The 14,526-nt window shown below is 53.1% G+C and overlaps 6 protein-coding genes across 6 annotated transcripts; 2 read left to right on the plus strand and 4 right to left on the minus strand.

Moving 5' to 3' along the window:
• Positions 1-619: 619 nt before the first annotated feature.
• Positions 620-2,197, minus strand: A1O3_07681 (uncharacterized protein; the record flags this gene model as incomplete). The annotated part of the gene is made up of 1 exon (XM_007737788.1): positions 620-2,197. One exon carries the CDS (start codon positions 2,195-2,197, stop codon positions 620-622), a length of 1,578 nt encoding a protein of 525 aa, XP_007735978.1.
• Positions 2,198-3,590: 1,393 nt separating this feature from the next.
• On the minus strand, positions 3,591-6,165 carry A1O3_07682 (uncharacterized protein; the record flags this gene model as incomplete). Its single annotated transcript, XM_007737789.1, has 7 exons — positions 3,591-4,650; positions 4,711-4,832; positions 4,893-4,954; positions 5,012-5,241; positions 5,301-5,612; positions 5,662-5,702; positions 5,758-6,165. 7 exons carry the CDS (start codon positions 6,163-6,165, stop codon positions 3,591-3,593), a joined length of 2,235 nt encoding a protein of 744 aa, XP_007735979.1.
• A 1,878-nt stretch (positions 6,166-8,043) lies between these two features.
• A1O3_07683 (ornithine aminotransferase) lies at positions 8,044-9,626 on the minus strand (the record flags this gene model as incomplete). The annotated part of the gene is made up of 3 exons (XM_007737790.1): positions 8,044-8,229; positions 8,309-9,010; positions 9,057-9,626. 3 exons carry the CDS (start codon positions 9,624-9,626, stop codon positions 8,044-8,046), a joined length of 1,458 nt encoding a protein of 485 aa, XP_007735980.1.
• Positions 9,627-10,402: 776 nt separating this feature from the next.
• On the plus strand, positions 10,403-11,089 carry A1O3_07684 (6,7-dimethyl-8-ribityllumazine synthase; the record flags this gene model as incomplete). Its single annotated transcript, XM_007737791.1, has 1 exon — positions 10,403-11,089. One exon carries the CDS (start codon positions 10,403-10,405, stop codon positions 11,087-11,089), a length of 687 nt encoding a protein of 228 aa, XP_007735981.1.
• Positions 11,090-11,311: 222 nt separating this feature from the next.
• Positions 11,312-12,309, minus strand: A1O3_07685 (20S proteasome subunit alpha 7; the record flags this gene model as incomplete). Its single annotated transcript, XM_007737792.1, has 3 exons — positions 11,312-11,644; positions 11,695-12,252; positions 12,307-12,309. The coding sequence occupies 3 exons, from the start codon at positions 12,307-12,309 to the stop codon at positions 11,312-11,314; spliced, it is 894 nt and encodes a 297-aa protein (XP_007735982.1).
• A 1,048-nt stretch (positions 12,310-13,357) lies between these two features.
• Positions 13,358-14,241, plus strand: A1O3_07686 (uncharacterized protein; the record flags this gene model as incomplete). The annotated part of the gene is made up of 2 exons (XM_007737793.1): positions 13,358-13,453; positions 13,504-14,241. 2 exons carry the CDS (start codon positions 13,358-13,360, stop codon positions 14,239-14,241), a joined length of 834 nt encoding a protein of 277 aa, XP_007735983.1.
• Between the last annotated feature and the right edge of the window lie 285 nt (positions 14,242-14,526).

Consider the following 14,526-nt stretch of genomic DNA (forward strand, 5'->3'; position numbering starts at 1 on the left):
CGTCGTATACCGCGCTCTGCCAGGAGGACATTAGCCATATCTCCCACGTCAGCGATCCGGGGGGAGAATCCTCGGGCATCAAGGTCCAAAATATGCTGGATAACAGTCTCCTCTTCTAGTTCTGTCAAATTCGTTGAGTTGGCACGGGTATCTTGTCGAGCGCGTCGGCCCTTCATCCTGTTCTGGAGGGTTGCGCGGTTGACTTTATAGATCGTTGCCGCCTGTCGAGCACTGAATTTTAGATTCTGATTGATAGCTTCAATGGCCAACAATACCCTAGTCTCATTAGAAGAGGTTTCCATTATTTGTCGTGGAGAAATCTTGTTGTAAAGTGAGAGGGTCGGCAACTATGTGGGAAGTGGCCAACTCGCTTAGGTGGCCAACTCGCTTATAAACCACGTTATATCTATCACACAATATAATATATACATCTATCTAGATTTTTGATCAATTGCTCGAGACAGACACTTTCATGTTCAAAGTCAATCTGTCTTGCCGCCTCCGCTTGGACCTCGATCTCCGCTAGAACAAGGATGCTGGATGCTGGATGCTGGAGAGGATGCAAAACACAATCAACGGGACAGCCTCTCAGCGTGCCGCTTCCATTTCCAGAAGAATCTCATGGAACGGAGTGGGTGGAATTGGCGGAATTGGCACTGGCATTATCCGGTTCCCCAACGGTACGGGCTTTGATGGCCTTCTTCTCGATCCTCTTAGTGTCCCATCTGAAAATGAACCAGATGGCGACGAAAAGGACTGCAGAGAAGACGGCGAAGGCAAGGTACAGCTTGGCGCCAATGTGCCAGTGAGGGGCTTCCTTGGCCGGATAGACGGCGATGGGAACAAAGGCGCTGAGGATATAGCTGAAGAAAGTGCCGGTGGCGAAGAGGATGGTGCGCACCTCGGGCTCGTGGTAGAGGTGGGTGGAGGCCCAGGCCAGGAGAAGCATCATGGAAACGCCGCCGACATAGTTGAGGTACCAGCCGGCCATGTAGGCGCTCTCACTGCTGGGCCGGATGACCAAGATGACCAGCGAGGTGATGTTGATGACCGAGTGCAGCAGCAGGAAGGGGAGGCGGCGGCCCGTGTAGTCGCTGAAGCCGCTGAACAGGATCTCGGCCACCAGCTGGATGGCCTGACCGATGATGGGCAGGTAGTTGATCATGCCGACGCTGTATTTCTTGGAGCCGTCCGGGTTCGTGAGCGACTTGAGCCACAGGTTGAAGTAGTTGCTCGGCGTGGTGTTTCCGCCAAACGCCCAGGCGACGGCAAACACCCACAGCTGCCAGAAGGTCAGGGCGCGCAGGAACCGGAGCGGCGTGATCCCGATCTGTGGCTTCTGGCCCACGCGGCGGCCTCGTGCCGCGGCGATCTGCAGATGGCGAGGCTTAAGGTAGAACCTGGACAACGGGTTCGGCCGCTCCGGGTAGCCGGGGAGAATGGCGTAGCCCAACAGAGCGACGAAGATGGTACAGGCGCCATTGATGATGAACGCCCATCGCCAGCCGGCTCGGCCCAGTTTGCCGTCGAAGTTGGTGGCCAGCGCGCCCTGCATCGCGCCCGACATCATGGCCCCGACAGGTTGCGCTATGTTATATATAGACATGCGGAGCGCGATCTCGTGCGGCAGGTACCACTGGCTGATCAGCGTATAGTATGACGGCCAGGCCGAGGCTTCGAAAAACCCGATCAGGAAGCGCAGCCCGTACACCTGCCTGGCATGGGTCACGGTCGACAGGCAGCAGGTCAAGACGCCCCAGATCACCTCGCACGAAGGCAGCCACACTGACGGGCCGAAGTAGGACACAGTGATGCACGACGGGTACAGCATCACCATGTACCCGATGTTGAAGTAGGTGGTGAAGTAGTTCAGTTCGTTGCCGTTCAGTCGAAGGTCTTCTTTCATCCCGGACACGTACGCGTTGCTGATGTTGGTCTGGTCGAGATACTTGAACGTGTAGCCGAGAAAGCCGACGGTCAAGAAAAACAGGTCGAGTCGCCACACAAACGCTCTCTCTTCTTTCGGGTCGATTTCGACCTCGATTTCATCGTTAACCGCCTTGATGTCGGCAGAGCTGAGCTGTTTCCGATCGGATTCGGCTTCCTTTCCGTCCAGCGAGCTCGGGCTGATCGGGGAGGCCGATATCACAGAGACATCCGCCCTCCCCTGTTTGGCATCCGTGCCATAGTTGCTCATCTTGTCTATGTTCTCGATCGGTCAAGGGGGAGGTTGGAGACGGGAATGGAGACGGAGATGGAGGCAAAAGATGGAGGAGAGTCGGCCGACCTTTCACGCTGATCAGGCGCATGCAACAACTCGTTGGCTTTATGGTTCGGGCGGACCTATAAAGAGGCGAAAATACCCGGCAACAGAGAAGAAAAAAGAACAGCCACCTACCAGGGTCAGGGTTCTCAGCTTCAATAACGCCATGTAACAGAAGTTCTAGACTTGGATGGCATCAGCAGGCGAGATGGAAACGTGCTTGACTTCAACCAATCCGGTAAACATGGAAAGATTCATGCTCTGGCCAGTTTTGATAACATCAGGCGTTGTTTCTCCTATTGGCCTTGGTCGGGAGACGTATGCGGCTCCAAGAGGATGGTGTTATACTAGTTCCCACCTTCCCAGGGAGCCTCTGCCCGAATATAAAGCGAGAATTCTGCCACCATTCCTGGATCGGCTATTTTGCTCTGTACTGAGTCCTCTGTACCCTTTGCCATCGCTTCGTCTGTGGGGGGGGGGAGAGGTGACGACGTCCTGCGGAGAGCTTGCAACATTGTCGTGAGAGAAGACGTGATTAACTAGTTGCAGGGAGGTATGTACCATCCCTCCTGCATAAGGCGAGCCAGGACTTGAGGAGCGCGCTGGCCATGATGGCGGCGATAGGAATTTCGAAGGTGACTGGATTCATTCTCGGCCCAGAAACCAGAAACCCTCAAAGCCGTAAAGATATAAAGCTGGCGGGTGGCTTGGTATTGTCTCAGCCTGGGGAGGGAATTAGAGAATGAGGGAATTAGGCTGCCTCTCTGTAGTGTTGTCGCTGTATTAAGGTACAAGTTCTACGAGGCCAATTATACCAAGCTATTTGGTTTAGGGGCTTCTAAGGCTCCCTTAGGCTCCTTAGCCCCCTCGCTGTTTGAAAATCAGGATCTCTAACCTATATAAGCTAGACCGCTGGTTAAGACGACGTCGATCTTACTACTGGTAGGTGACTGGTGCGACTATTGTTGCTTACTGTACTCTAGACAGGTGGTGAACTGAGAGGTGCTGGCTATTGCGCAATCTTTGTAGAAGTAATTCTAATTCTATTCTGTTCTATGTCTAGGAAGCTCTGGAGCGCTCGCACGGTTGTGTCTAATTCTAGTCATTCATAGGCATCGGTGAGTTTCGTAATTTGCGTTGCGGTAAGGCGTGGGCGTACCAGTCCCAGCCTCTATGGCTCTGCCACAGGTCGTACTTGTGGCGAAGACAGCCGAAGAAGGAGCCGAAGCCGCGAATATCCGTCCAGCCGCAAATGGGTACTGGTAGTGGATGGTTGGATGGGATGGATGGTTTCCTTGAGCTGAGGAGTTCGTCTGCCACTCGCTCGCTACCAGGTAAAGGACTCGGGAATGAAATCGATGCCATCGGCACCATCTTTCATGGCCAATACAGTAGCAGCTCGGACGTCATCAGCCATCGAAGGTGGTCCACAGCAGACAAGTGCCATCTTCTTCCCGTTGCAGCCGTCCACTCTCGCATTGTCAAGAACAATCTGGCGCATCGAGGGCCGATAGTTGTAATGATTGATATTGGACGAGGTTGACAAGGTAGATCCTGTCGATCGAGCCTTCTCATCCCCTGTGGCGGACGGTGGCAGTGATGAGGCGTTATCGACGCCATCGACTTTCTCACTTACATCCGGTCCGGATGAGATCATGCTCTCGCCTTTGTGTGTCACGTAGATATCGACTTGCATGTCGATCTTGCTATGGAAGCCCGAGGCATCAAGCCACGACGCGACCTCAAGGTCAAGCAAGTCTTGGAATTGAGCTTGATGGCGGACGACCCAGACCACGTGCACCTTGCGAATGGCCATTTGCTCGTTCTTGTCCATGCTTTCGCGAAGACTGCGGAGGTGAGACACTGCCACCGTGACGCCGGAGCCACCGACAATGATGAGCGCCGAATCATGTGACTGGAGGTCGTACGAATGTCCATAGGGTCCTTCGATAAGAACGCGGATGGGGCTGGCATATATAGTCGAGCCATCTTCGCTGGTCCTCTTGTGGATCAAGAATTGGCGCAGTCGGGCCGTGAAACTATCCTGTGGCTGAATGATGAAAGACAGGGTTCCAGAAGACAACGGGCCGGTGGTAGTTGCCTCGTTCATTTCCCAAGAACTCAAAGTAAAAGGATGGCTCTCCCAGAACTTGAAACCGTGGAGAACATAGATGTAGTAGTATGTACCGGCTTGCGGGCGTACCGCTAATCTGGCGGGGACTTCAAGTCGTACCAGACCGGACTGAGGGTTGTATTTTACCAAAGCTTTACCGGTCGACAGGTTGGAGAGGAGGACACGGCCAATTCGCATCAGGCGATCAAACGCCCAAACCGCCACGCACGGCCAGAAGTACATGACATATTCGTCATCTTGTTTTTTGAGGTGACTATGTTATGGCTTGGGTCAGTATGCAAAATCAAGCAAGGCCACCCATAAAGAGACTCACTACCAGGTCCCGACCAGGAAAACGATGGCCAGGACGATGTGCACCACGAGGAATGCTTCGTAAAGATAGCGTCGCACGGGGTAGCTTGCCCACGCGGTCATAAAGCAGCCAACGATAAATGCCTGGCAAGACCCCAGGTTAGCACACTCCTTGGGTAGTGTAGGGAAGACATGGTAACTTACAACTATACCCCAGGCCCAGTAACCTTCAAGCCACTGATCGTAGTACTTGGCAGAGCCACCCGCTAAAGCATTTGGGTCAGCCGATCAGTCAGACAGCAGTGCCAGACCTTGATACATACCCAGAAATTCGTAGAGGGTGTAAGTAACGGCATGTACGAACAGCAGAGTCATGGCCATGCGAGCAATCCATCGATGAAACTGACTGAATGTGGCATAATTCCAGCCGGTCAACCAGCTCAGCACATTATTCCTCATGGCAAACGTGAACATAAGGGGCAGATTTGCTGTGGCCAGAACGCCAGTCCGCCGACCAATCCACCGGGTAAGCTGCTCCTTTTCATTAGGCCGTCTGGAAGTGTCAGCTGGGTACGCGAAGAGGTTGGGTCGAGCATTATCCAAGATCCATACCTTACATTGCCTGCGAAAATGTCGTAGTCCACACATGACAGGACCACATTGACCACCACAAAACCAAATATGGTCAAGGCCTGCAGTCGAGGTGGGATGGTACACCATCCGACAGGCTCTGCCGAGTGTTGTCTGAACAGTGCCGGCGTTGTTATATACTGCTGTACACCAAGTCGAGCCCTTCGCCACAGCGAGCCCTTGGGCCTTGGTGACGACGAGAGTCGCGGCCGCAATTGTCGGCGGATGAAGGTAGAGATCCGAGTGATCATTCCTACAAGAAGTACTACACCCCAATACCCGTATGCCGCATGTCTTCAAAGATCAGCCACACTGGCCACAATTTGTGAAGGACGCAGCTTACCCATATCGAATATTTCTGGCGTCTGACTCATCTGCACTTGTCTAGCGGGCGTTAGTCAAGTCCAGCGATGGAGGATGGGAATCTCCCGCCACTCACAAGTGTCCTCATCGAGAGACCAAACAGGGTCTCGGATAGGAGGACCGCCTCTCCCAAGACGGTCTTCTTTCTGAGATCCTTGAACTCTACTTGTCGCAGGCTTTCAACCGTGAGATTGCTGATGACTGAGATGGGCGGGACAGAGACAGGGTCACAAGATTTCTTCAACTTGGAAACCGCCTTTTTGGTCTCCGAGGCCGTGCAGTATTGCCGCAGACACACATAGTATGACTGGACCTCAAGCAAGTTGGAGCACGAAGGGTCGACATCATCATCACTGTAATCTGTTCCGTTGAACTTCAAATAGGACAACGGGTTCTTGCAGGCAGTTGCACAATAGGTGTTGGCACCGACGGCAAGGTGGACGAACGAAGAGGCGAGAAAAGCAATCACCAGCGGGAACCTCATTTTGTTTTGCCAGAATAGGAACAGAAAGAAGACTTGACAAGAGATGGCCGAGGCGGTGCCAACTTGGAGCCAAGGGCACCAAGCATATATACAAGCAGGGGCAGGGGGAGGAGGGGCTAAGGTTTTTCATCGGCTTTCTACCTTCAGGGTCCATCGCTGTCCTGCTTGAACAACAGCTGGCTGGATACACTGAATGCTGCTTCGTGTCGAGCGCGGGATGAGGAGGCGTGAAGAGTGGCCTCCGCCGGGCGACTTGCACCATGCAGCATGGGAATATCAACCCCACTGTGCTAGCATCGGAGAGGGACCGGGCACAGGCAAGAGACACAGGCTGGGGCGTCGGGAGCCTCCATCCAGGCCAGAAGAGGCTGCATTTCTTGCAATCTGCCTGCCCAGTCGGCACACAATGGGTCGTCGGTCGAGGGCAGAGCTCAACCACACAGCCTGAGTCTCGCTGAGTCTGGCGCTTGATGCCAAGCCGACTTCAAGCCCCAAGTGGGACTAGTCCCGCCGTGCTCAGACCTGCGCTCATCTGATAAGACAAGATTACATGATTAGATCTGCCGACTTCCGGTCATCGGCAGGCTACCACAAACGCTACTTGAATTTTCTCGTTAGTGGTTCCAGAGTCATGTAGCTACTAGCTGGAAAAGAGTATCTGGCCACACGACCAGCCTCCGAGTCTGCCGATCCATCGATGTCTCTGAGCCGCGCGGAAGTGGTTCGGGGACGGAGCAGGAGGAGGATTGTGCCCGGGGCCAACAAGAGATCTACAGAGTCCGGAGGACTTCTCTGTAATGCGTAATATGGGATATCTGGCTGTTAAATAGAGAAGAATCAGAAACACGGACAGAGTAGGTCTTTGTGACGTGCCAAGCTATTCTTCTTGTCTGGGTTCTCTCCGAGGTTGAGGTTCCGTGGCCGGTGAGGTCTATCAATCAGATTACGGATACGGAGTACAGAGCACCACGCGTGACACGACATGTACGGAGTACTCCATACTCGGTACAGGGCACCTACGGACACTCAGTACTACTCCATACCAAGGGTAGGTACTCGTACTCCTTACTCCGTATAAGTCCGGGTGATCTTTTGGACCTCATTATCGTGATCTACCACTATCAATCCTCGTCCTCACCCTCACCCTCACCCTCACCCTCACCCTCACCCTCATCCCTACCCCTATTCCTTTCCAGGTACTCCGTATACATACCTAGGTATCTGGGCACCACCAAGCATCCAAGTCTTCATTCTCGTCACCATCCAGGTTGGAAACAATCAGGCCACCGATGTCGCTCGATAATCTTATCTCGCCAAGCCTCTAAAACTGCCTAAATACTTGGCAAATGATTAGCCTATCAAGGTAAGGTCAAAAAGAGCTTCGCGCATGCAATGCTCCGTGCAGTGCTCATTGAACCCCCGTCCATTTCACGTTCGACTCTCGCCCATCTCTCGCAGAACTATATCGTCAGGAAGCTTCCCAGAGACAAGATAGATGTTATCGACCCTCGCAGGTTTTGCCGACTTATAACTGATTGGAAGTGGTAGTGGCAACAGACAATGTCGCCTTCGAGTATGTTGACGTTATTCGTAGCACGTAGCTCTGTTCTAAGACTTTCATCGCAAAAACACAGTCACTGATCCGCCCATCTGCATAGCCAGTCCACGAGGTCCTGATAAGAGAGTTCCTGCGCCAGAGGTCTGGCCACTCGTGGAGGCATTTGTGCCATATGTTGAACAACAGCCCAGCACCTCACCGATGGTAACGCCGAGGAGCCACACACTTCCAGCCGTACGGCAAACGCCAACTCCCAGGATGTCGGTGGGCCAGCTCCGAGCCTCTCCAGACCTAATATAATACTGCGTCGCCTGCCATGCTCAATTCTCCACCTGGATCTTGACATTCCTTTCCTCGGCAGGGATGATCTCGTCCTCCTTCTGTCCTCTGAGATTGGGCAATTCGCTGAGAGCCTCCCCAATGATCGCCAGAGCACGCTTCACCTCATCTTCGGTAATCACCAAGGGCGGAGCAAGGCGGATGATGTTCTGATGGGTGGGTTTGGCCTGTCATCTGTTAGCAGTCGCATTCTCGCTCGGAATCATCCGCACGTGGGCGATCTGCAGGGTGCAGGGTTCAACTAACCAGTAGACCTTTCTCCTTCATGAGCATGCAGAGGTCCCATGCGCTATGGCCATTCGTCTTGGATTCGTCAATAACAATGGCGTTGAGTAGGCCTTTGCCTCGAATGACCGTAATAAGCGGGGAGTTGAGACCACGTAGGCCATCGCGGAAGATGTGGCCTAACCTCTCGGCCGCTTCTACCATGTTCTCTTCGCGTACCACCTCGAGGGCCCGGATAGCCACGGCGCAGCCAAGGGGGTTCCCGCCGTACGTCGACCCGTGCGTACCAGGCTCGACGGTGAGCATCACATCTTTACGTCCCAGGACACACGAGACGGGATACATGCCCCCTGAGATGGCTTTTCCCAGAAGAACCATGTCCGGCTTGATGCCTGCCCATTCGTGGCAGAGAAGTCTGCCCGTGCGGGCAATGCCGGTTTGAATCTCATCGCAGATCAGAAGTACATTATGCTTGTCGCACAGAGCGCGGATCTCGGATAGATAGGTGTCGCTGGGTACAACGATGCCGGCTTCACCTTGGATTGGTTCGACGAGAAATCCCGCGATCTTGTCACCGTGTGACTCGAAAGCAGCACGTACAGCGTCTACGTCGTTGTAGGGAATCACTTCACCAGTAGCCGGGGAGATACTGCCCACACCCGGCAGGTAAGGGCCGTAGTTCTCTCGGGATTCAGGGTCGGTGGACATGGAAATGGCAGAGAACTTGGAAATGTCAGAATCCGAGCTCCGACAAGGTTGTGAAACTTACAGTCCGGCCGTGGAAGTTCTCGGCTACAGCGAGAACAAGAGCTTCTCCTTGAGGGATCTTCTTGGACTTGTAGCCCCACTTCCTGGCGATTTTGATGGCCGTTTCCACGGCTTCGGCGCCAGTGTTCATGGGCAGAACCATGTCGAAGTTGAAGTATTTCGTAACGAACTCAGCAAAGCGTGGGAAAACATCATTATAGAATGCTCTCGAGCTCAGGGTCAGTGTGGATGCCTGTTCAACAAGGGCCTTGACCAGCTCTGGGTGGCAATGGCCTTGATTGACGGCGGAGTACGCGGAGAGAAAGTCAAGGTATTGTCGACCCTCAGGATCCCACACTGTCGTTCCCGATCCGCGCGCAATAACGACCGGCAAGGGATGATAGTTGTGGGCGGCATATTCATGCTCGGTGTCGATCGCTTCAGTAGATGACGAGACATGGTACCTCGATCGATCTACCGTTGCGGCCGGATGAAACACAGGGGCGGTTGCTTTGAGCTGCGTGCCGGTACTGTGCCCGTTGGACTGCGCGGCTCCGTTAACACCGTCAACGCTGACTGCCGACGGAGCCATGTTTGAAATGGAATAGAAGGACCGTAGATTCGTTGGGCGAGGCGTATTGGATAGCTCGAATTGACGCAGCGCTGATTGGCCACCACAGCCAAGTCAGGATAGAGAGGTTAGGAGGGGATTTGGCTCTTCTAGTCAAGCTGTCTGTTGTCGAGTGTGAAACAGCAATTGATCATGGCCCTTGGAATGCCGATAGCGAGTCAGATATGTATTCAGGCTCTGTGGTCCACACATAGGTCATGTGCAGAGATTTTCAATCACACTCACACAATTGGAGCCTGAGCCTTGTTGCTATGCCCCTAAGTGCAGGTGTATCCCTAACGGCAGGAGGTTGATCGCTAAAGGCAGGCTTAACCGTACCGGATCACGGCCCGCAGGTGCGCGAGATTCTGAATGGATCGGTTGGTTGGATTGACAGGTCTGTGGTTTGGAGGCAAATGCAGGTGGCAGCAGATTGTATGACTTTATTACTTAAGTTGTGTGACAGCATCGCAGGCCACTGGCTGTCATACGCGAAGAGGGGGGAGGGGAGCGCAGCGCAGCGCAGGCCAGGCCGGATGACCATTGACGAGGGGCAAACCCCAAAACCCACTCACCACCACCGCCAGCCCGCACGAACATTCAATGTTTCTGTGCGGTTGGCCGCGGGCTCCATGATTCATACTCACTACGCTGAACGCTATACTCTGTACCATCCGTCACCAGCACCAGGCGCATTCTTCCTCAGCCCTTGGAACCCCATAACCTACCCGCCTACTCTTTGATCGATCTCCCCGGAAATGGCTACTTTGAAAGGCCCCGGTGCTCCCCAAAAGCATGACGGCTCCGGTCTGCGAATTGCGATCGTTCACGCTCGTTGGAACGCCACCCTCATCGATGCTTTGGTCAGCGGCGCAAAGAAAACTCTGTTGGCTTCGGGGGTGAAGGAAGAGAACATTGTGGTCGAGTCGGTCCCCGGTTCATACGAGCTTCCTCTGGCAGTGCAGCGCGTCTATGCTGCATCTCAAATCCAAAGCACAGCCAGCACTGTGTCCGGCGGAATGGGCAGTTTGGCTAGTGGCATCGGCGATCTGCTGGGCGGAAGCAACTCGACAACCGACTTGCAAGGGAGTCTACAGCCTGGTCCTCCGGAGCCTGAAAAGATCGAGACCAAAGGACTGAGACATACCTTCGACGCGATCATAGCCATAGGAGTCCTGATTAAAGGAGAGACCATGCATTTTGAGTACATTGCAGATGCTGTCACCCATGGCCTGATGAGGGTACAGCTGGACAGCGGAGTTCCCGTCATCTTTGGTCTTTTGACAGTCCTGGACCAGGCGCAAGGCCTGGCGAGAGCAGGTCTGGAAGGAGGTAGCGGCAAGGAAGCTAATGGACACAACCATGGAGAAGACTGGGGAAATGCCGCCGTCGAGCTTGGGGTGAAGCGGAAGGGCTGGGGCCAGGGCAAGATCGCGGGATCGTGAACTTGCCCTTCTGGCTTTTTTACCCTCCCCTCTGCCTTCAAAAGAGACCAAAATGTTTAGGAAAGAGATACAGGTCAGTTGGGCAGCAGAATTCATGTGGCTCAAACAGACACAAAATAGAGCCTTCTCTGGGGGAACTACGCCTCTTTTGCCATTAGAGATCAGACCATTGGATCCCTTCATACGCCAATAATGCTACAATGCTGCGAAGACAAACAAAGATCACTCCTGCATGGCATCTCCTTCTTCCTCTTCTTCTTCTTCATCATCGTCTCCCTCTAGACTCTTCTTGGCCGCCTTCTCTGCTTCCTCCAACAACTCTTGGGGGACCTGCTGATGTTGACCTTTGGTCGGGCCGTCTAGTGTCGAGATCCAGGTCATCTCTAGTTCGAATTCCTTGTCCTTCGAATCTTCGTGTGCCACGTATATGATCCTGGCAGCCTCCATCACAGCATCTTTGAGGCTCAAGGAGCAGGTTGGGGAAGCCAGATCCAGCTTTTCCAACTCGGCCTTTGCAGCTTGTCGCCCTTTTCCTGTTGCGGCACCGTAGTAGCCCTAGGAAGGTCAGTGATCTTTCTCGGCCAAGGTCAAGCAATTGCACATACCCAATACAACCCACTAGGTTCAATCATGTAGAGACCAGGACCGCCTCTTTTAACAACCTCATCCTCAAGTTTTCCTCCGGCGCCAACTGAAGGTCCAAATCCAACCTGTCCATCCACACCGAGTTCAGCTTCTGAATCCCATCCACCCAGAATTGCTGTGACTCCAAATGGTCGTACGCTTGAATAAAGCGTGTACGCTTGGACGTATCCTCCCATTCTCGACGCCAAAGCGTGGACGGGGATTGGGCCTTTATATGTTTGCCTCCAGCTGCTTGCTTCGTCTCTCGCTCTGCTGATCAGATGGCGACCATCCGGCAGTAGTCCCGAAGTAACAACGCCAGCATGACGATCTACCGTTGATATTCTCAAGTTGGCGCCAGGCTTCAGGAGCTTGGAGGATATGATCTTCTCGCAGGCAAGAACGACGCCGTGTTTTGTCCGGATGCCGATGGAGGTTCCGCCATTTTCAACTGCTTTGACGGCATATTCAACTTGAAAGTTCCGGCCATCAGGCGAGAACACGGAATTTGAAAGATCGTAGCCTGTTCCTATCGACGTCTATCCGTGGCCGAGTCAGTGCTGTAGAGTTCAAGGAGTGGGAGAGCGACATACCATTGCAGCGGAGGTATTTCGTAGTGGTTTAGGGGATTGACAGGCAGTTCGAGACCAGCGAAGAAGTCACTTTCAACAAGACTCTCAGCGCTGTGTCCAATACAAGTACAGGTGCGAGATGTGTAAATGGTCGATTTACCACAATTCATGGACTGCAGGCGTCCAAACCGCGTAACATAGTAGATTACCTGAAACAGCTTAGTGCTGTCGGAATCTTGGCGCCGTGCTTACTCCGTACCTCATGAACATGGACCAGAGTACATGTACGTGGAGGTTGCAGTGGGTGTCAGAGCAGAGGGCGGGTTCCAAGCCATCCAATCTTTTCCAATCAACTATGCAACTGATCTGGTATTAGAATGGGATTTTTATGTACTTTAGGGAGGCTGCAGAACATATGTAGTATTCCTGCCATGTACTCGGTAGAATTGACATGGTCGTGAATACGGATATACCGCGACTGATTCTGGGCACCCACATTAAGGCTAGTTTGGGCCGCAGCTGCGACTCTCGCCCCGTCACCACTGAGATCATCAGACTCCCTCCTTTCTCTCGCAAGGCTTCGTGTTCAACCTCACTATTCCTCAACACCTCCACTTCTTTCAGACTGTTGCTTGCAGATACCTAGTATCTGAATCAGCTTTGACGTTGAGCTGATCTTGGGTTTTGCTCCTCCACGAACAGAAACACCTCCTTCAAGAACCTCCTTCCCCCGCACCTCGTTTCTCCTATCCACCTGAGCTCACCTCTTCAGCACACAACAGCTTCCCTGGGCCAGGTCTCCTCCCGACCGGATCGAATCCTTCCTGGACTGGACTCTGAGGATCTTTGAGCGTCCCGTTTGTTCTCGATTCTGGAAACCCCTGAGGACATCGAGACTACACCGGATCCGGACACACCGCCTGGACTGCCTGGAGCCTTCATAGCAGTTGTGTGTTTTAGTTAGATTAATACGAATTTGAAGCCTAAATCTCGAATTTTGCTTCTTCATATCTCTGGTTTTCGTTACTGCAATAAGGGGCTCTTATTCTGGTGCTGCTAGCAACCCAAGATCATGGCGTCCGCAATCCACAGATGCCAGCATTGTGGCTATGAGACGGATCTCTCAAGCAATCTGGCAGTGTTCGAGGACAATCCACACTGCAGACAGGTTTGTTCTAATCCACTCCCGGTTCATGACCTTCTGATTCGCCTCTTTAGTGCGGACTATCGGCCTACGAGAGCGACATCAAGATGCAGGACGACCTGATCAACATGATGGCACGTAACCTTCAAATCAGCCCTCTTGGACACCAGCACGACTTGTCTATGCCCCCGACGCCGCAGGTTGTTCCTGAGCCGGAACCGATCACCTACATCTCGCAACATTATCACCATTCAGCACACCAAGTCCCATTGCACGACCTCCCCGTGTCTACCATCCTTGAGAAGGCTGGTATTAACGCTGCGGCCCTGTTCCCTTCCCAGTTGCAACTGTTCAAGAATGCACAGCCTGAACAAAGGTTGAGGTTGATAGAGCTCTGGCAAATAGCTCCCCCTACATATGGAAACCAGATGCACCCAGATGACATGGCAAATTGGCCGCAGTCAAGCATGGAAAAGGAAGAGGAGGCTGCAAAGTATCGTCTGAAGGGGACTGAACAAGAGAGACAACCGAAGCATGACAATCGCAACAATGCTGAACCGTACATGTTGCAAGGCTACGACACATTGCCTAATATCAACGGGGTGGCGGCGCCTATGCAGGATGGGTCTAACACTGCCAAAATAGCAGAATACCGCCAGTCAAATGATCCGGCGTACAAGAGTCGGGAGTGGTGGAACTTCTCAGGCGAAGCTGAACCGATGGAGCATCAGTATGGCATGCTTCAGCAAATGTACGGGTTTTTCGACTACTCGACGGCAAGACGAAATGACGGCGATGCGGAGATGTCCTGACAGATAGCACGAGTGTCAGGCAGAGGCTGAGGTGCATTGGAAGGTGGATTCTCGTACTGGTCTTTCGACAACGGGCGCAAGACTTGGAGTATCTTAGTTCTATGATTGCTTTGTAGACCCGCTGCAGCTTTCCTTTGTTGGACGGAGCTACACCAGACCTAGCGTACAGGAGCAGGCGCATTCAAGTTGTCTCCTTTATCCAAGTATCTTTCTACCATGTCATGTTGTGCAGAAATGTCAACTGTTACATCCGTATTCCTAGGAGTATTAATCACACGTGGAGTG

This window comes from Capronia epimyces, assembly GCF_000585565.1.
Source record: "Capronia epimyces CBS 606.96 chromosome Unknown aczIQ-supercont1.6, whole genome shotgun sequence".
Classification (NCBI taxonomy): domain Eukaryota; kingdom Fungi; phylum Ascomycota; class Eurotiomycetes; order Chaetothyriales; family Herpotrichiellaceae; genus Capronia; species Capronia epimyces.